Source organism: Antennarius striatus, chromosome 14 (genome assembly GCF_040054535.1).
Source record: "Antennarius striatus isolate MH-2024 chromosome 14, ASM4005453v1, whole genome shotgun sequence".
In the NCBI taxonomy this organism is placed as follows: domain Eukaryota; kingdom Metazoa; phylum Chordata; class Actinopteri; order Lophiiformes; family Antennariidae; genus Antennarius; species Antennarius striatus.
The window spans coordinates 8581634-8604093 of NC_090789.1; the positions used below are offsets into that span (position 1 = coordinate 8581634).

Below are 22460 nucleotides of genomic sequence, written 5' to 3' on the forward strand. Positions count from 1 at the left end.
AAATGGATGGATGGATTTGGTAACATTGCTGAATTCAAAAGAAGATCCATTAAACAGTCAGTTACTATGCATTCAAATGAACATTAACAATGCATAGAACATTCAAAATGTCTTCTCAAAAATTAGTTAATGATTACCATCACTTATGACATCACATCTAACAGCTGATGTTAGAAAAAGCAGAAAAAGCTCCATACTTTAACTTTCTTTGTTTCAGTCCAGTTTCCTTTGACATTGAATCTTGAGCCTTGCTCATTAATATTGTATGTTAAAAAGAAGAATGAAGAGAATGAGGGCAGTGGGGACATTATTGTCCTCTGTTAGATGTGATTGCAGGACCCTATCCTCTGAGTTTAACTTGTCCAATATGACTCAGCATCTGTCTTTCTCCATCTCAACTTTGGTGCATGTGTTCCTGCATGCGCTTCATCTCTCTCTATGATAAAAAGCCAGTGGGTGCAGTGACACCCATTCCATCCTCTTGTGTTGGGGAAAATAGCCTATCATTAGGGCTGGTGCATCAGCTTAATGACAATTGGCAAGAATTCAGGCAAGAGCAATTTTGAATCTGCGCAAAAAAGTGTGCTGCCTTGGGCTCTACTGTCATTTTCCAAGAAAATGCAAATGTGGACTTTAATTATTTAAATTTCCTCTCACACTCCTACTCTGCTGAGTAAAATATGCTGCCGACAGGGTCCAAGAAGGATGGGTGCCTGGTCATTTTAGAGCAATGGTGGATCTTCAAAATGGATGTTACGACCTTGAAAGACTCGGGTGAGGCACCCCAAAGCCAAACACATGCCACTCAATGCTGTTTAGTGTAATTTCACAATGATAGGATGGGAGCTTTCCATTTGAGGGACATTTTGCCCACCATTTGTTAAAGCTCCAGGGTAGGATAAATGAAAGTAGGGAATAAAAAAGAAGAGAATGTTAGACAGGAAGTGATGAAAACGGACAATATGGATGAGTAGGTTAAAAAACAAAACAAAAAAAACCATCTCCATTTGCATGTATGAACTGCGTCACACTTCTGGATTGTTTTGCTATCTGAATAATTTACTGCTCCTACATCATCTCTGATACATATTGGAAGCCAGCTGTGACCTTTAAGATGGAAATGCCAACATGTAGAAGAAATTCATGAACTCTGGATCATCCAGACACCAATTATTTATTATTGTGTGATTGTGTGAGAGAGTGTGTCTGACTTTTTGAGACATAGTGCATTTGATGAAGTTCGATTGGATGAAGTGTGTGATTAAACTGCTGTACCATGTGGGCTCAAAATACATTCATGGTGATGAGACAGGTGGATATGGGTAAATATCAGTTACTGTCTAAATTTGTGGGTGGGAAACAAAATACAGCCAGCAAACTTCTAACCAATGCATTGTAATTGCAAGTTACAATGCCCAAGATATGGCAACTTGGCTACAAGTTAGCTACAACGATGTTTTCTCCTATGCATCTGTCAGTGTTTTCTTCTTACAGCTTAGGAACACATTGGCTTTTCTAGAAACTTGACTTGAGTGTTGTTTGAGTAGTTTTTTTGGAACAGCTGCTTGGTTAAACACACACTATTACTCATCTGTGCACAGCCAGAGATACAAAACACAGTAACACAGTGTTCTTCCTTTGCTTACCATAATCCTTAGGCACTGCCACAGAGTAAAGACAGGTCTGTTCACTGCTGTAGTTGCCAGGGTAACCAGGAGACAAAACCACTCCTTCCAGACCAGAGTATTGCCCACCACATGGAGCTAGGAGAAGACACAGGAGACATGAACAGATAGGACCTGGAGAAAAGGAAAGTCTCAGAGCCAATAGTATGAGATTCTATTCATCCCCTAAATCTTGCTTTTCCATCCCTTCTGTTCCATTACTCCTAAATTACTTTTCTTGTCTGATCAGAGTTTGGGTGAAAGATGTCCCTGGTGTTTGCTACAATAAAATTGCAATGTTTTCCAATTGTCCCTCTGGGTTACCCTTGGTAAGATGAAGCCTGGATCTCTTTTTCTGCCTTAACACTCTTTCATATCTTCTATATTTTCATTTCATTTTAGAGCATGACAACAGGTCAGTTATGTTGGGATGTCTGAGCTCAGCAGAAAAGGAACAGGCTTTGCTGCAAAATACAAAGTTTATTTAAATCAAATAACAGCCTCGCCACTATTAACATTAGCAGTATGTCTACAGATGTACCTGTAGGACACAGCTTTGTGCCGGAACTGTGCAATGTTTAACTGGGATAAATATATAAGCACTGATGTGTTTTGTGCTTCTAACAACTGTCTCCAGATGTCAGTGTTTACCGATGCAGATGGGCTTGGGTTTGTTCCAGCTGGGTTTGTCGTCTTCCCCTACAATGCAAGTGAGGGTCGGGTCTCCTTCTAGTATGTAGCCACTGTCACAGTGGTAGGTGACAGTGGAGCCCAGCTTGAGCTCGGAGCCCACCCGTGTCCCATTGCGTACCAGGCCTGGCTCGAAACAGGACTCCCTAGGGTTCTCTGTGGAGAGGTAACATGGTGGAAAATCAGCAACAGAAAGGAGCGTGTGTTGGTATTTCATAAAGAACTCTTTTCATCAAGCTGCAGCAGCAACACAGGAATAGAAATAGTTTCCTGCCTAAGGTTCCTGATATTCTAATATTTTTACTCTCCCCTTTTCCCAGCTACTCCATGCTTTTCTCTTTCAGTAAATATACCGCACTGAGTGCCACTTTTCTCTCCAGACCTTGACAGTACCCTTTCATCTGTGGCGGCTGGAGGTATGTATGACTGTGGAGACGGACAGCCAACTGATTGAGAGTGGCACTGCTCTGGTCCAAGGTCTGCTGACGGCACATAACCGCCTCTCACACAATGTGTCGTTGTGCACTCAACTGGAAAAGACACTACAAATACGGCAGCTTTCTTTCAGGAGCACAAATGCACATGCACATGCATACTCGAACAAACACGGTGCATCTCGAACAGGTATCAATCACCACTCCTGAGGTCTTAAGGAATATGTGGTGCTAAATATACCACTGCATTTTTTGTTGGGTGGGAAATGTGCATGCCAAAGGAATCCTGTCAATTTGTCTTGATTCACAACTTTACAGCTAGAGATAAACAGTGAAAATACCAACAGTGTTTCAGTTCAATATGCGACACAGCCTTTCTCACTGAAAATTCAATATTTGATTAATTCACCACACAAAAGTCAGGGTAAGCCCAAGTCTTTCTTTTGTTAAGAAAGTGCCTGTCAAAAGTATGCGCAGAGCTTCAACTTACCAAACCCTTACCCCCTCTTAGAAAGAATATCCTCTTCTTTGTGTGGGTCATCAAGCATATTCTTTGTGTGTTTAATAAAAGGGATCATAATGATATCCATGTTGACAAAGCTCCAATGATTAAATGAAGATAAAACACACATATAGCATATTGCATACCTGTCCAGGTGCTAACGTGAAAGCCAGGGACCTCTTGACCAGACAGGCTGGATGTGACCAGGTATGTGGTCTGTCTCTCCCCCCAGGGTAACAGGTCTATTTTACCTTCCACTGCTATTCCCTTCATTAAAATTGCACAAGTACTAAGGGACAGCAGATATGTGATGATATAGCAGGAGTTTACGTGTGACTGGACGCAAGCTCTTAGTGAGAAGGTCAGTCAACACAGACAACAACAAGGGTGATTAAAGAAGCCTTACCCTGGGGCATCTGGAGGTGTGAGAGACAGGGGATGGGTGGCATCATCCCTTTCGTAAAATATTCAAGGTAAGGGGATGTGTAAGGGGATGTGAGGGGGAAATGAGCCTAGGAATTTGTGAAGGTATTGAATTAGGCAGGTGTGTGTGTGTGTGTGTGTGTGTGTGTGTGTGTGTGTGTGTGTGTGTGTGTGTGTGTGTGTGTGTGTGTGTGTGTGTGTGTGTGTGTGTGTGTGTGTGTGTGTGTGTGTGTGTGTGTGTGTGTGTCCATGTGTGTCTGGTCATGTTTGTGTCTGTATGCGTTATTCAAATGCGTCTCAAGAGTGGAAGGTTTTTTTTTCTGCTCATATATTTCCCAGGAGTGCCAAATCAGACACGGCCAAAGACACAGGAACAGAGAGACATAACGACTGTTTGGCAAAGAGGTTGACAGCACCTCAGGCATATTCTGTAAAACACATTTTTTAGCAGCAGGACGACCAAATACTCGCTGGGTCATTTTTCAATGTGCTGCTTCCTCACCAAATAAAACCAAAAACCTCAGCCAAACACACTTCATTGCCAACTTGTCTGAAACTGATGGGGTAATTTATGCATTATTTGGTTATGGTTCATTAGTGTGGAGAATTGGAAATGGGGAAAGGGAATTTTCTGAGGAACACACTGGGCCCATCTGCTCAACCAGATTGGCCATACGATATTACACACTGTATCACACACTGCAGTAAATATATCAAGGAGAGAGTTAAGGGGCAGACTCTGTAACAGAATCTGAAAACAAAACACTGTGCTTCTTCCATTTGTGAGGAATGAAAGAGCTGCGTTGCATTAGCAGGTAGCTTTCTGAAATCTACTTAGCTGTCTATGTAGATCAAATCCCACTTTAATGCCAGTCAAGATGCATGCAGCTCATTGTCAGTCTGGAATTGGTTAAATGTCTGATGCCTTACACAGCTCTATTTCATGCTCAAAGATTGAAGAACATTAAACACTGATCTCTAAAGTAAAGCCCTAATGAATTTGCCCCATTTTAGAGTTTGTTTGTTTTTTTAAATGCTGATAAAAACATGGCATGTTGCATATGCATAAATCATTTGATCATTCTGCACCACATGTGTAATAAATAAACTTTTTTTTTCACTCAAGCAGCATGCTGTGGTCAGCTCAGCTAAGACACACGACAACAAACACCATGTGATCTAATTTATGAGAAGCCTTTGGTGCAGCTGCAAAGCACTGATCAAAAAGAGCTTAAGCAAACATGCTGTCAGCTTTTCATTATCATAATTCCGTGTTAGTCAATTGTTGAAGGAGGTAGAGACGAATACCACCCCCCCACTCCCCAAAAAATAAAAAAAAGTCAACTTCTGGCACATATGGAAGGATGGTGATGCAACTGAAGAAATTTTCACATTAATGGACTTTGGACTACACAAACAAGAAAGTTTAAAAGAAAGAATCTGCAAGGTCGATAAGCTGGAGAGGATAAATCCTTTCTGAATTTGCCAGATGAAGAGTTTTGAAAAAGGAATTGTTTGAAGGATTAAGCTGCACATGCTATTCAAAATTCACTTTGTTGATAATCATAAAAGGCTGAAATGGTGAGAACCTCTTACAAATTGAGACACAAAAACAAGAAATCTAAGTTTCCACTAGCTTGATATGTTTTTCATATTCATCAGATGATATATTTTTTTAAGCCATTACTCTTACAAATGAGGCACTCACCTGTATATTGCAGCACAAATCCGTTGCTACTAAGGGATGCATCACTGCGAAAAGCCAAGAAGAGCGTGTTGGAGCTGCTCTCGATGTGATCTGGAACATCTATGCCATAGAAACTACCCAGTAAGGGGCTGAGGGAGTCTGGTCCATCGTATATATGTAAGAAATCATAACTCGCCTCCAAGCTGAATCTGATAACACAGGCATGAAAAAATATATACATGAATATTTGAAGCCTGCATGAGGTCAAATAGCTTAACAGCACATTTTATGAGCTCTGTTTTATAATGACAAATTTCAGTGTTTTATTATATGAAATCAAATGTTTAACTACTGTGTAATTTTAAAGTGTAGTTGAGTAAAAAAAACCTGAAATTAAACATATAATGCCCAAATTTTGAAAATAGTGCATGACTGATACTTACTGGTTGAAGCTGAGGGAGATGATATAGTCTTGTGTGACAGTAACTGTCCAGTCACACTCCCTTCCATGGGGATATGGCTCTGGATAGTCTGGGGACAATATCAGCCCATTGGGACCAGTTAGGTTCCCACCACATGGTGCTACATTATGGATAGAAAGACACAGATTATGAAATTTGGCAGTAAACAGAATTAGAACAACAATTTTGGACTGGTCTTTATTCATTCATAAACATATTCTTTCACTAAAGTAATTTTAAGATGGTACTGTATTTAATTTCCATTTCCAAATATTTATTTTTTACAATGATTTAATTCATTATTTTGTTATTTTTTTCTTGAAATGAGCTGAATAGCTAACTGAACGAATAGCTGAAAATAACCTGCTTTGAAACACAAGTAACAATAAAATACGTAAGAGTAAAAGCCATAAAAGTCACACTTCAACTAACGCAACTTTAGAGTGTTTACAAATGTTTAAAAAATAAAATAAAATAGCAAATACAAAATTAAGCTGTATTTAGAGTTGCTAAATGGCCTGTATGCAGTGGCAAATGCTTAATTGAGGCATGAATAAAACTCACTGACACTGCTCAACAAAGGTCTCACCTGTAACTGTCAGGAGATTATCCTGTACAACCCCAAACCAAAACAAAAATGATCAAAATGTGTTTACACAAACACATTCAAACCGGCTAACTAACACTGACTTGTCTTATCAGAACCAATGGAGCATCATTAACTGCCTGACTACTGACTACACTGTTAAATTTTACCTGTACACGTAGGAGGGTCAGGCTGCCAGAAGAAGCGACCACTGATCTCAGTGCAGGTAATTCTTTTGGCCCCCTGTAGGATGTAGCCAGCATCACACTGAAAAACCACATGGTCCCCGGGCTCCCTGCTGTCCCCGCTACGGGTCCCATTAGTGGGCATGCCTGGATCATTGCAGGAGGTTGCAGTTGAGACTGAAACAAAAATATTACAAAGCTGTACAACATGAGAAAGGCACTTTTTTTTTCCTCTGCACCCTGGAACAATTTAAAAGTTTAACCCACCTAACATTTCCCTTGTATCCCTCCCTCCCTCATATCATGCTGCCACCTCACCAGAGTACTGAAGAGCGAAGCCCTGTTTGCTGGTGAAGAAGTCTGTGGTGAACTGCAGGTTGACAGCGTTGAAGGTACTGTGAGCATCTTGAGGCAGTGCCGAACCGCTCAGCTCCCTTAGCAGGACCCCTCCATCCTGGGGCCCATCCCAGATACGAAGCACATCATGGACCTCCTCCGTGTGGAAAACCAAGAAATGCAGGCTGTTAAAGAAAGGATACAGATGCTTTATCCTCAGTTACTGATGACGCTTCGATTCATATACCTTCATTTTTCAAAAGGTTAATTTAAAATTTAATGTGTTGCTTGTCACACATCAGAAAAGAAATAAGCATCAAAATGGTAACACAGAGGGGTAAAATAAAATTGCATTATTTCCAAATGATTGATAGAAAATGTAAACATCTGAGTAAAGCAGGGGAAAATTTTGTGATTGACTAAAACTACTGTGTGTTTCATCAATCAGTTTAATGATGGAATTAAAGAAGATAATAAGAAAAGAGGGAAGACAAAATCATGGTTCAGGGAAAGAATAAAGGAGGTAAACAAATAACACTTAAAAGTGAATCACAGATGGTACATCCAGAGCATTCAATGGATTTCCCGCAAAGTCTGTCAAGACAATTTGCCTGTAAAGACATTTAGTAGTGACAGTCTAGACATTAGAGAGATAATGCAGTCGAAATATCTTCTCCTCACTTTGGTACAGACAACTTTCAGCCGGTGGTCCACCAGATGTGAAATGCATTGTAGTTATGCATGTGTGTGTTTGTGTCAGTTTGTGTACCAGACTCACAGCCGTGGATTCATAATTATATTTTGCTTGGAGACTTAGAGCATGTGTAAGTGTGGGTTTTGGACCAACTCAAGAGACTAAAGGGATGGAGAGTGGTACTTTAGAGCAAATGAGAGGCTGGTGGTGATGTTGACATGGGCCACTCCAGATTAAGTACTTAAGTAAAGACAAACAGTGATCTAAAAAGTTTTATCCTATAGAAAAGTCTCATATAGGTACTTGCAAGAAATTAAAAAAAAAAAATAAAGAAAAGAAAAGAAAAAGGTTGTTTAATTGGTGTGCGCATTTGATTTGTTTTTTTCTGCAGCATAGTGCTGTCTGCCTTGTATAGCAGTGGAATTTGCAGAGATGCTGTAGTCAAAATTAAACCACTAAATTGTGTAAAACAGAACTTGATTTGCATGTTTCACAGACAAAGTGCCTACCGTACCTGCATTGTTTTATTCACTCAAAATGTTTCACAAACCAGATAAAATCATCCTTTTCAAAATGCTCTCCTTTTTTGCTGCAAGAATATCAGCGACAACCAGTAATTCCTAACCCTAACCCAAAGCACCACAGGAAACCAGACCTGACATTTGTGGTAATTAGTTGATAATTACTTTTGAAATTAATTATTCAAATAAATTTTGGGCGGCACAGTGGTGCAGTGAGTAGTGCTGTCGCTGCACAGCATGGCAGCTCCAGGTTAAAGTCCTGCCAGTGCAAAGTTTATATGTTCTCCTTATGTCTGTGTGGGTGTTCTCCGGCTTCCTCCTACCTCTAAAAACATCAATGAATAAATACTTGAAAATGATCACTTTTTTTTTTTTTTTTCCAAAGCTCATTCCTAACAGTGTTGATTGTGTTCTTGACAGGATTATAATAATAATAATAATAATAATAATAATAATAATAATAATAATAATAATAATAATAATAATAATAATAACAATAATAATAATAATAATAATAATAATAATAATAATAATAATAATAATGATAATAATAATAATAATAATAGCAATAATAATAATAATAAAAATAAAAATAATAATAATTTTAGTTTTAATGGAAAGCATTCAGCACCTGTAACAAAAGTCTTTGTTTTGTTAGCAGTTATAGCACTGCATTGTTTTGTTTTTTTCTTTCGGTTTGTGAAAGCTTTAGCTAAGTTTAGTTTAAATCTCCCCAGCAACAATTTTCTTAAAACATCTTTTAGAATGTGCTGAATGGTAATCTCTGTTGTAGTCATCCAAAGGAAACCACCGTACTTGTTGTGCTTTTAGAGTGCTTTCAGAATCCTCATCCCTTCACACTCGTGTGCACAGAGCCTGGAGCTGCAGATGATGCAGAGGAGAAACAACAACCCACTGATATGTCGGATTTAGCAACAAGTTCCCACCGTTTCTGCATAATTGGTGTCAGACTGATTCCCATACTGTCTGATGTTTGAGCAGCAGCCAGAGGCTACTCAACAATGGGTTATGTGTATATGTGTAGATATACTGTACATAACCTACTTGACAAGTCCTGTCGCAAAGGGGAGCGCATGAAACAAATGGATGCAGACAGACCCACTGGTACATATGCATGCAAATGTACACCGATAGGTATACTGTATGTGAAGGGTAAGGGTAAACATGTCAAAACAGGTGTCAGCAACTGGGAAACAGATGCAGGAACAAAGAAACACATGCATTCAGTACACATATTACTCTTTTTAATATGACAGCAAGCACATGACCTTTTTTCCAACCCTAAGCCTCTGTGACACAACCCCCTAATTCCAAAGTGTATCAAGAATTAGACAATGTGCCTTTTTTGTTCCAGAGATACAGTAGATACCCAAATGTCAGCATGAAAGATTGGCGTTTGACAACAACTACTGGGGATAACAAATGACACTGAAATGTACCAGCAGAATACACTTTATTTACGTTTCAGTGCTCGCTACAGTGGTTGCCTGCTAATCCACCCTTTGCATCATGGCTACCTCATCTACATCCAACAACCAATAATCTTTATCACTGTCATTTAAGTATCTCAGTCATTTTGATGTTTGTCATGCAAATGCCTGAGGCATGTTATTAAACCCTTTGCTGATATCATCCTTTCATCTCAGTTCAACCCCCTCTAATATCCTAGATAAAATATGCTGAGCAATTTCCCTGGATTTACTACCTTGAGTGTCTGTGTTGCTGCTATCAGTGTGAATAAGTAGAAACATTGTGTTCAAATCTAAATAGAAGTACAGAAGTAAGAAAATTTTCAGCATTAGATGTATGTCGGAAGTGCTGGAAGGTCTCACCGACAAACACAGTCTTCAGGAATGAAAATCAATGTATTGCATAGCCAAATTTTATTGGAATAAAATGGTGGGTGGAAAGCAATCAGTTCCAAGAGGGAAAGTGGGAAAAAATAAAAAAAAATAGAAAGACAAGCATTGGTTTCCCTTCGTTTGTGGGAGAAAGAGGCTGGGGAGACTGAGAAATGGAGGGATTTGGGCTGAGCTGCGGGACGGGTAAGAAGGATGTCGACTGCATATTAGGATAATTGGCTCCCTTTATACAAGATCCGAATAGCTTATCTCTTTTTGTCACTTTAGTGAAGGCCTCACTTCTCACTATCTTCTCAAACAGATAAGATAGTGAGAAGATAAGAGCACTGCAGAAAGGTAAAACGAAAGATTTAGATTCCTGTATGTAGTGAACTTCCTGACTTAATTAGATGTAGAGGGAAATGTACACTCTTTCAATGAACCAGTCCTCTTGGTCGTCATTACATTACCCTTCTTGCTCTCTACATTTCCAGTTGAGGGGCAGAAAAGTGTCCATGTTCACATTGTTTCTGTTTTACAGGTAGATAAATGTTTGTTTTGCTTAAACACAATATAGAAGTTTTGACTTATGCTAGACTGAAAAGAGTAGTTATATTCTGTGCAATCTTTGTAAATCATATTCAAGCCACATTGGAAGAGCTTGAGAGATACAGTTGCGAACAAATGTTGACATATTTGTGTTGACATAATAAAAAAGTATTTTTTGTGTCTCCTGCAACATAACGCAAAATAGCAACTTCAAATCCAGAACGAGTGACGTCCATCAAAGCAGCTGAGTATAATCTATTCTGCTGCTAATACAGCAGTCTGATGCAACACAATAGCTCTGCGACAGGCTTGAATCACCATTTGTCATGCTTCATTATTGGGATGCCTCATTGCCCGTATACATAGAAACTGACTGTTATGTCATAAGAACAGCAAACATATGGGTTGGTGACTTGCACACATCATTAAAAAATAACTGCATACAATGTAAGGTCTGTAATGAGAAACAAAACTGATTTTCTTGTAGTCTGAAGAAAGCCCACATCTCGCTGAGGAAAAAGTTAATTTGGGTCTTTGTGTGCAGTTAACGTTTTGTTGAGTCATAGGAAGCCTTGTTTTGAAGATGGCAGCTAAAGGCTCTCTTTGCACTTGTCCCCCTTTCTGAACAAGATAAAATAGCTCCTGCGAGTGTCACAGGAATCTCCATGAGGATATGAGACGGAAAGGATTTCTCAGGTCTGTTTAAAAAGCCTGTTTTAATTATTTTGTATTCATGTGAGAGAAATGGAAAGAAAACCAGAGAGAGTTGAGACTTTCTCTTATGAATACGAAATAGCCTTGCTGCAATCACAAGTCCTGTAGGCAGTCTTTGGAGTACATGTATGTATGCATACAGATGATAAATAAGTATGTATAAGGGGGTGTATAGGGGTGTCGATATGTGAGGGAATGAGGGAGAATAGACATATAGAGAAACAGTATACTTGCAACCGTCTGCTCAAAGCTAATTGAGACTGTGCTTATGAAAGCAATGTCACTAAGAGCTGCTCTCATCAATATCAGTGGACGTGGCCTCTATGGGACTGTCCCAGTGGGATCATCCTTCAAGGCTGAGACACTTCCATACCACCAGCTTTAAAGAGATGCCGAGCTCATCGAACGGTGCGACCGACATATGCAGAGTTATCATGGCACCTGAATAATGTTGCAGCCACAGTGAGCTTCATGAAGTTCCATGCATTCCATGCAGGGTATATTATGATGTAATACATAAGCAGGGTTATTACAAAGACTCTAAGGCAGAATCACATGTTTCTAGGCTGGAAAAGGTTGGAAACAAATAAATCAGTGAGACCAAGTAGACTCACACAGAGACACACAACCATGCCTGCATTGTTATTAAAATATCAATCCAAAATTTGTAAATTTAGGCAGAACAACAGTAGACCATATAGGAGAAAAACCTACTATGATTTAATCACTCAGATTACCTCTGTGAATTAAAAGTACCATGGTTATATATAGAATATAAACCTGATGTCAAGACCTAATCATTAATTTTATGATTTGATTATTTATATAATTATTTCATTTTTAAGGATCTATTGATGGAAATGCTCATTGCCTCCTTAATCTTTATTATTTCTTTTACCTCATGTAGTTATGTCTGTTTCCCACTCTCTGGCTTACATATATATTCTCTTAACATCAATATCTCTCTGCAAATTAGTCAATAGCCTTTTTAGATGTCATTCAGCGCAACTCTTGGTTTCCGTCACAAACTCTGCAGTTTGATTAGTGAGCCACCTTCAGCTACACTATTTGATATACAAGGAATCCCTTGGCTAATGCATTGCAAATTCATCTCAATAATGAGTTGCGTGGATAAGATCAAAAGCAAGGATATGAAGCATACCTTGCAGTGGAATGTCACAGACTCAGAGGTAGTGAAGTTACTAATGAACCTTAACTAGCAATCATGAGGGACCTTGGGGTACCAGATGTGCATGCCATGTCGGTATGAAGCCCAGTAAAAGAGCAATGCAGACAACCATGTGGAACTGTAAGGTTAATGAAAAATTGAATGCAGTGAAAAAGAAGGTGCAACAGAATATTTTTAACTGTTTTGGATTTATTCCAGCATGTTTAAATTGAAAGAAAATGCTGATCAAGTTCAAAACTGCCCAGAAAAACACATACCTGCCAGACTAAAAGTTTAAATGAAACATACTGATTCCTACTCTATCCATTAGAAATGAATGTAAACATCTTGATATCAATGCTGAGAGACAGAATTCTGATCTGTTTTATTTTTCAAATCCAATTCTCTGAAGCAAAGAGTAGACCAACAAAGACATTTATAGTATGGGGGCATACACTTATCATATAATCCTCTCAAGAAAGTTAATTAGAGCAGCGCTCAACAGCTCTTTTGCTTTCTGCCTCTTCAAATTCCCTTCGTCTACACATGCACTTATGGATTTAACAGTACTCTCCTTGAAGAGTGGTGTTCCTTCAAATACCGGGGCTTAAAAGATCATTACATACATGTCACTTAATAGCCATCAGCCTTATTGCTCCCAAACATAGGAGTTATCATAAGCATGCTGATATATGACAGACACTGTTGCTGACGTGCCTACAGCCCTAAGTAGTTTAATAAAAAGAGAATAAGACTGACACTAACAGGGTAAATGCTTCAGTATCCACAAGGACACATATTAAAAATGTAAAAATGATTCATTCCATTTATGTTTCAGTTGTACCCTGATGCATTAGTCCTTCAAAATATTTTCATGCTCCTTTGTCCTGCTGTTACTATCATCTGGGTTTGCCACATCTCTCACAGTTGCTCTCCTATATTCACTTTTAATTTCTGTTTAGTTAGTCAGTAGCTGTTTGTCAGCCTGGAAACTGAACCCCAGTAGGATCTTACTTCTGTTGTTCTCAACCACTTCTGGTGCTGTGTCCCAGTGGGTTTTTGGGACTTGTAATCCATACTAAGCACAGATGTCCCTGCACACTGTCCCAGCCACTTGGTTATGCCTCTCATTGTGTGCTGCCCCAGCTTGCATCTTAAACCCAGCCACTGTGTGCTGGACTGTCTCAAGGGCATCCTTGCACAGCCTGTACCTTGGGTCTTATCTGCTGTGTAATTTCTACATTTTTACAACCCAGTTTCCAAAAAAGTTGTGACAGGATGAGATGACTTCTCAATATTTTAATGATATGGGTATTATAAATACATATGAAGGCACCATTAATGTTGAGAAGCACATACATATTTTTGAACATGTACTGGAATCCAGGTGTCTTTTTCAGACAGATCTGTTAATTCTTAATTCACATTTGTTGGCCACTGTATGGTGCATTATGAGGCTTCAAATATGACAATGAAGATATCACACCCATGAGCAACTGCAGTTAAATGTCAGGCAAGAACAGGGCAGAGTCCATTTCCAAAACTAATGATAAAAAGATAAGTAACGGAATGGTGAATATACTGCTGGCAAACTTCTTCTTTTTTAATTTGTGTTGCATTCTGTTTTTACTAACATATTGTATATCATCAGGAATCTTTTTATTTATTTATTTTTTTAAATTTACTTTCTAACACTGGAAAAATAAGGTTTCTGCCATGGTCATAGAACAGGTCGTCAAACTAGATTTTTACTCAGTAGTGCATTTACTTCTGTCAAGGCCCAGTAGTAAGCCTTATCCAAAATCAAACTCACTGTGACCATAATTTAAGGTTACTGGATTTGATACAGTTTAACATTCCTTCCAGGTGGATACTGAATCCACATCAAGTTGCACACACTCATAGATTCCCATCACCTAAACACATCTGATTTCCTGACAATAAAAGATATTCAATTGTAGTTATAATAATAATAATAATAATAATAATAATAATAATAATAATAATAATAATAATAATAATAATAATAATAATAATAATAATAATAATAATAATAATAATAATAATAATTCCAAAAAACATACTGAGTTCATACCAGTGAAAATTAATACATTTCTAAGACATAACCTTGACAAATTTAAATCACTAGAAAAATCACTTTCAGGATTTTTCCTTTTTAAATTTCTCAAACTCCAGAATGTATGCAAAAAAAGATGATTTTGTCAAAAAGCTGAAACTACCTTGATGTTATACTGTACTTTCTTTGGTATAGTGTAAAACCTGGAGGCTCCATGGTGGTGTTTCCCTTCACTTGTGTTAACTAAACTATTGGCCAATGGAACGGTGCTGTCGATTGATTGCACAGCAACTCGTGAAAGTGATGAATACCACTGCAGAAAGGTTGGCTGAATTGGAAGTACAGGTATATTGAAAGATGGTAGATTGAAAGAAAGCTAGAACAAAAAAACAATGTAATCAGAAAACAAAAACGCAAGACAAAGGGAAAGCAGAAAATATTGTTAAGACCTGATAGTGCTCCCAGGGGCAGCCTCAATGGTCCATATGCAATGTAGGTTGTGCTCATATGGGGCGGGGTAGCCTGGGGACAGAATACGACCAGACGGCTCCTCCTTAATGGTACCCCCACACTCAGCTGGAAAATAAACAATGAAAAGGGATAAATAAGGGGGAGAGTGAACAATGTAAAGAGATAAATAATGACCAGAGTAACAGAGACAAAAAGTACAAGCTCATCAGTGGTCTTAGATTTATATTAAGAGTAATGCAATGGTAGCTCAGTTACCAGAAATGGCAAATCCCCACTTCTGGGAAAAGTGCATCACATCAGTTGCTTCTTGTCTTAACTGACACAGCAGTTGTATGCTCAAATGTACTGTGCTTCATCATCTTGTTTTCAATTTGAATGATAAGAGGGAGAGCAGCCAACTCATTATACTTTAAGAATATGTCTGTGTCTCTTTGGTTCTGTAAAAGTTATCAAATGTCCCACCCAATGACCTCATGCTGCTGTCAGTGAAATGTCATGAACTAGATGACAAAAGACAATGTCAGTATATCAATTATTAGATTCAAGTACAGTTAAACTTTTGAAGATTAACCTATTAAAGCATTAATAGAAAATTATATATCTTTTAATTGTACATGGTATCATACAAGCAAAGTGAAAAAAACGTGTTGATGTGTTCACTATAATAAACAAATGCCCAGTAGGTACCATATTCATGTTCAAAAATCTACCAGGAGAAGCACATCTCACAACAGAAACTCAGTGTTTCAAAAAGTTGCCAACAAAAATTGTGTTACACAACGAAGCAGATCAGAAGCTGAAATGTTTTGTCAAGAACAGTAGGAAGAATCACGCCTTTCTTAAGCCTCAGGTAATGAATTGACATCAGAAATCTGCTGTGACTGAAAAGCAATTTTCTACCTCCCTCAAATTACGACCTTCTACCCTTAACCAATAACAGATGAAATAAAAGATAAAACCTTCTCCTACAACATTAGACTTGAAGTGTTTCCCTTCAAATGTCTGAAGCCATCGCAGCTCACAAGATGAAGGTAAAAGGGTTCTTGTTTCATTTTTCTTCCCCTGAGAGGAAAATGGATCCTTCAAACAGGAGGAAAATAGAGGAATTGCACTGATGATGATAGAGATGACTGTGAAATCAATCATTGGCAGGCAGACTGTGACAACACAATACAGACTAGAATGAAGAAAGTCACCAATAACAAAGGAAGTACATTAATACAGTACAGACAAAATACTGAAACTGCATCAGAACAGAATTGGCTGTGGGTTCTCCATACACATCGGACATAAACATGATGTATATGAAGCACCATGTATCAAAATTTGAATATTCATACTTTCTGAGGTTTTTGTCTATTTCCAAACTATATCTCTGAATACATCTCTCTAAAACAAGCTTAGATCATGAATTGTGTTATTGATTAGTACCTCCATTTACAAAGGTGAGATAATTATGCAACAGAAGAGGCTGACTCCGTATACAAAACAAATTTGAATTATGAAATAGAACTTTGAAATCCAGCCAAGCTTTATTGTTAGAATGTCCATCCATTCATTTTATATACCAGGTTTTTCCGCTATCGCAGGTCGCGTGGTGCTGTAGCCTATCCCAGATGACTGGGGGCGTGAGGAAGGGCACACTTTGGGCGTGACGACAATGCACCGCGGATCATTGGCGTGATGCCAATGCTCCGAGACACCGATAACCACTCACATGCACATTCACACCTATGGGCAATTTGGAATCGGCCAATTTGCCTGAAGTGCATGTTTTTTGAGGTAGGAGGAAGCCAAAGTGCCTGGAGAGAACCCACGCAGACACGGGGAGAACATGCAAACTCTGCATAGGGCGGGACATGAACCGGGAAACACCATGCTGTGCAGTGACAGCGCTACCTACTGCACCACCATGCCGCCCTGTTAGAATGCATGAATGTAACATATGGAGCTAAAACATCCGAGAGAGACCATGACAGTACAGGGTGTTACATCTGTTACACTTCCAGATTTGGCTGTTACTTTCTTCTGCCCCAACAAAAAAATTACCTGTCAGCTTGAGAACAAGGAGTAAAAGGCAACACATTACAAACCACCTTGACAGAAGTCATCGAATTCCATCCTGCCCGGTTCCCAAACTGAATTATTGGTTGGTTTGTGAGACACTCAGAATGGCAGTGTCCACACCCAGCACAGAAGATACATTGGTATGTATATATTTTATGTAATGGTGTTAATGTATGACATTTCTACATCAGCTGGCAATGAATGACACTGAACTGTCACTGAACTCGACAAATAATCTAATAGTATAATGATATATTATAATGGTATCTATAAAACTGATTCTCCTTGCCAAAACTGGCCACTGATTTCAATATACTGCTGGTATGGGGTGAGTCATTCTGATTTAAAAAAAAAAAAATGTGAAAAAGGGAACCTCACAACCATGATGTAATAAGACTATTTGAAGCTAAATAGAGCACAGCTATTTTCAATAAGATAATGCATGGAATAAGGTGCTGGGAAAACAAAAAAATGAATGCCCCAAAATAGCAGTATTAAACCAAACAACAGAGTTGTTTTTTGTTTTTTTTCTAAAGCAGCACCAGCATCCTCACATTGTTCATAGAGAAGTGAAACTAGGTCAGGCATTATAGTTCAGAATTGGTTTGGATAAAAACCAACTGGTTGGGATTAGCTCTGTGTCAGAAGGAATCAATGATATGCAGTATGCTGTAATATCATGCAATACACCACAATGCTATTTTACAATAGATGCAGCATTATACTCTTATTTACCTAAATCTCATTCTTCAACCTCTTCATCCGACTTACCAACACAGAGTGGGAGGGGGCTGTCCCATTGTCTCCGTTCTCCCCTCAGGCAAGTCAGAACCTCAGGGCCTTTCAGGGTGTAACCCGGGTCACAGCTATATGATACAGCACTTCCTGCAAAATGACCTTTGTCTTCTCGCTTGAGACCAAACTGGGGAACACCTGGATCTTCGCATTTCACCAGCTCAAAACCTTGGAGATTGAGAAAGAGAAAGAAAGAGGTTAAATACACAGACGAGGTTATTGAAGAAGAAAGCATAGATTGATGGAGAATGGATGGATGGAGAAATAACAGCCGAGCAACAATTAATACCAGAATGTAAATAGTGTATGCAAAGGAAAGGTGGGAGTGTGTTGCACGCACTAACGAAGTGCAGTTCAAAGCCTTTGCTGGTATTATCCGCATTGCTGATGAACTCCAGCCACATGGAACTGGAGGTGGAGTTCAGAGTTGCATCTAGCAGTTCGACGCCTGTAAACACCCCCAACAGACGTGCCTTATTACTGCTACCATCAAACACCTGAAAGGGACAGAGGAAGAGTGGGAAGAAACATCAAATTAAAATCTGCACACACAAGTATGCTAACAAGATGTGCATGCAGGGTAGATACAGCTCTTCCCAACCCACTCACTTTGAGCATGTCACTCTGCTCCAATCTGAAGTCCCTTGCTCGTAACTGGATGCCTTTGCCAGGCTGCGTCTGGATGGAGTAGATGCATTCATGGTTGTTGCCATAGTAACCAGGGTAGTTTGGTGAAAGCAGCACCCCTTGCATGCCAGTCACGGATGAGCCGCATTCAGCTAGATAGAAAGAGAAGGAGCAGAGGGACAGATAGAGAGAGAAAGAACGTGATGGGATGGGGAAAGGTAGTGGTTTTTGAGAGAGCAGAGGACATATCAATCGCTATATGCTTGAAACTTAGAGTGGATTTATTCATGCTCACATGCATAGGGTAATGGGAGTAGTGATGGAGAGAGGAATGTGGTTAGTGCGTACACCTTAGTGTTGATTTCATATTATCCTCATTAGAATGGAATCTGAATATGATTAGCAGTCATATTGACTCCATTTAAAAAACATTTTTCCTGAATCATGTCAGGGTGTGAGTGAAGAGAAAGTAACTGGACAAAACTTTCAGGAAAAACCATGATTGAAATGATCACAAATGTACAAATAACTTTAGATTCATTAATGTCACTGGAGTAAAATATATGGGATTCTCTGTAAAATCCTTAATTTAATAAGAATGCCCAAAATATTAAAAAAAACAACAAAAACAACCATAAAATGTGTCATAACTGTCAGGATTTCACAAAAGAGATGAGGTGAGAACAGGGGCTGAAGCAGTTGCTTGTTACTTTTCAATACAATTTTACAATTTTGACACATAAAAAAAAAAATGTTATTGTTATATGGATAAAGATAATGAATAGAAATTCACAAAATTGTATTTTCAAATCACAGACTGTAAGAGTTATAATGAGGAATCAAATACAATATGTTGCCCTTTGCAATGCAATTACTGTTTCACAGGATAATGAAGAGACATGCTAAAAAGAAACACAAACAGGTTAAGCATAATCAAAAAATCTGTGTTTTAACTATCATTAAGGCCACACAATAATGCAGATTAGGGGCACCACAATCGATATACTGACCTATTAGTGTTTCCCAGGAAAAGAGCAACATTAATTATAAACATATCTAAGCTGTTTGATGTCATCCTCATCGGAAGTGATACTTGAAAAAAAACTTGAACAAAGAAGAAATGCTATTTCTGGGAAGCTGTCCAGTGAAGAAACGAAAAGTGGGAGGAGGAGGATGGGGAAAGGGAAATTGAAAGGGAAAGGCCTTGTCTTCCATCAAGATTTTTGTACATTTCTCCATGGCAAGGTGTTATGTAAAAGAGCAAGCTTGGGTGCATGGAATCATGAGGTGGAGTAGAAAGGAGAGTGACTAAAGCAAAAATAAAGCATGTGACCACCTACCAACACACCTTGGCAGAGGGGAGCTCCACACCCTCCTCCTGCCCCCTAAACAAATCACCCTTGCTGGGCCTTCTAGGCGGTAACCAGGGAAGCAGGAAAATATTAGGGCATCACCCACTCCATACTGCAAACCTTTCCTGGTACTGTAAGGTGGGATTCCAGGATCGTCACATGGCTCCAAATCATACTCTGGAAAAGTAGAGTAAAAAGTAATGTCATATGGAGCAAATGTAATTCATTCATTCATTGATTCATATCTTCTTTTAATTCCACAAAAAATACTGCTTAAGAGTAAAAAACAAACAAACAAAAACAACAAAAAGAAACTGAAGCTCACTGACTTCATGCTTTGAAATTACTGATTAACACAGAAATGTTGAGAGAGCTTTACTATAAATATCAGATCAGATGTAAATATATACATAATATATGAATAAAAATATAATTAGCTATAGGGAAATTAGTTTATTAGTGATTTTTTAAAGAAATACACTCAAACTAGTATTGGATTGAGTGTTGGTTCTTTTTTCCAATGTCTCACACTAATTCTCTTCTTAATAATGACCAAAAATCAATTTGCGATATCACATTTTAGCTCTCAGCTGTTCAGCTAACTAAATTCTTACCTGAGAAAGTGATGTTGAATCCTTCATATGAAACGGAGAAGTCAGACAGAAAGCGAATCTGAGCTGTGTAGTTTCCAAAAAGGCCAGCACTGAGAGGTGGAGGAAGAGTTGAGCCTGTCAGCCTCCACAGGGGTTGAGTAAAGCTGCCATTCTCTGTCACCAACAAATGATCATGAGGGCTCTCAAGGTGGAAGGTGTGGAAGGTGAACTGGACACCTGCAGAACCCAAATAATGCTGTTAAAACTATGTTGTTACTAGTTTTTAATACATTTAATACTACATTTTAATACTAGTTTTCATACATTTCGTATGAAGTCTGATATTAGTGTTTTATCGCGGAATTTCCACGGGTTGCCACTAGTGTGTGTGTGTGTGTGTGTGTGTGTGTGTGTGTATGTGTATATATATACTGTATATACAGTATATACAGTATATACAGTATATACAGTATATATATATATATATATATATATATATATATATATATATATATATATATATATATATATATATATATATATAAATATATTTATTTATTTATTTATTTATTTTGTTTTTTTATGCATTCCTGGGACACATTAACCACGTCCCAGGAACCACATATACAGTGCAAATATACTATGCGGTGAATTCTTCCAGGAACCACACACAATTAAAGAATTCCACTTTCGAGATTGCGATCTACTGTAATTACCTTATTACCTACAGGAATTTAAACGTTTATGAACCCTCCTCATACTGATATTAAGCTACATTCTAGCTGAATTACCATTTCCCACATTCTTATTGACTGTTTAAAACACTTTTGTGTCTCACGAAAGTCTGAGACTGACTGAATGGAGCTTACTTGCGGATGCCGTCATCCAATAGAAAGCGTGTACGGTATCACGCGACTGCCTACCAAAAATCCGCGATGAGGTGGAGTTGTGTGTGTCTGTGTGTGTGTGTGTGTGTGTGTGTGTGTGTGTGTGTGTGTGTGTGTGTGTGTGTGTGTGTGTGTGTGTGTACGCGGTCCCCTGGCACTTGTTTTGCATATTTTGACCCTAGGAAGTGTAACTAATGGTGGTTCAACTGAATACGAAAGAATGGCTACTGCATATCTTATATATGCTGGTTTACAATGTGTTTACAATCAATTCCCTGTCTTTCTCCCCTACTGCTACCAAAGATAGTACACACATGCTAAGGATAGGCAAAAAAGACTGTTAATCTGATATGAGCACTCCAAAAAAGTTTATATGAGTTAAGAGTCTTCCTTCGGCACTGTAGCCCTAGGCCAGACTCTCAGTGCTCCAGTTTTCTGGACGTAGCTTGTTCACTTAAATATGAAGACCACTCGGCGGGGTGGACAACACTTTAATGGAAATTCAGTTTGACTGCTGCCCATGTTGACAGTACTTTCCCTGCTAACCTTTGCCATGAGATGTCTCGATTATCCAAGTGCAGTTCAGGTTGTGTGGGTAGAAATCTGGAAAGCCAGGTGACAAGATGGTGCTAAAGCTTCCCTGGATATAACCTCCACATAATGCTGGTATAGGGAGAATAAAAACAGTATGAGACAGATGTGAAATGCAAAGACAGCAAAAAGGTGATACAAGAAAAGGGCAAAACAGAGTAGAATAAGTGAACCCCCCCCCCCCCCAGCCATCACCACCACAATTGCTGCTGTACGGAGAGGTTCAACGCATTTTAAAAAGCCATCATTACAGAGTTGACTAAAATCAATACTGGCCTTAAATATAAAAGCATTTACATATGAGGGGGAAGGGAAACATCAAACGGCCAGCTCACCACCATACAAATAAAACATCTATGATGAAACGAGGCAGAAACTTTTAAAGCACTGAATAAAAGTTCTTCAAAGAAATGCAATTGTCGTGCATGGATTTTAAAATAACATCTGATATATATAACAGTGGACATATGGCGATCTATAAGTGATGCAATATGAAGCAAAGTGTTCAAAATGATTTGTCATAT

General features: G+C 38.6%; 1 protein-coding gene across 1 annotated transcript in view; it reads right to left on the reverse strand.

Annotated features, from left to right (window-relative positions):
- csmd2 (CUB and Sushi multiple domains 2) overlaps positions 1-22460 on the reverse strand; it is a 267965-nt gene that overhangs the window by 73014 nt on the left and 172491 nt on the right. The window contains 13 exon segments of the mRNA XM_068332262.1: positions 1647-1763; positions 2316-2510; positions 5422-5609; positions 5844-5982; positions 6618-6809; positions 6951-7153; positions 15003-15129; positions 17863-18054; positions 18227-18383; positions 18496-18665; positions 19854-20042; positions 20480-20695; positions 21892-22008. Of these exon segments, the coding sequence (XP_068188363.1) occupies positions 1647-1763; positions 2316-2510; positions 5422-5609; positions 5844-5982; positions 6618-6809; positions 6951-7153; positions 15003-15129; positions 17863-18054; positions 18227-18383; positions 18496-18665; positions 19854-20042; positions 20480-20695; positions 21892-22008 (2202 nt within the window).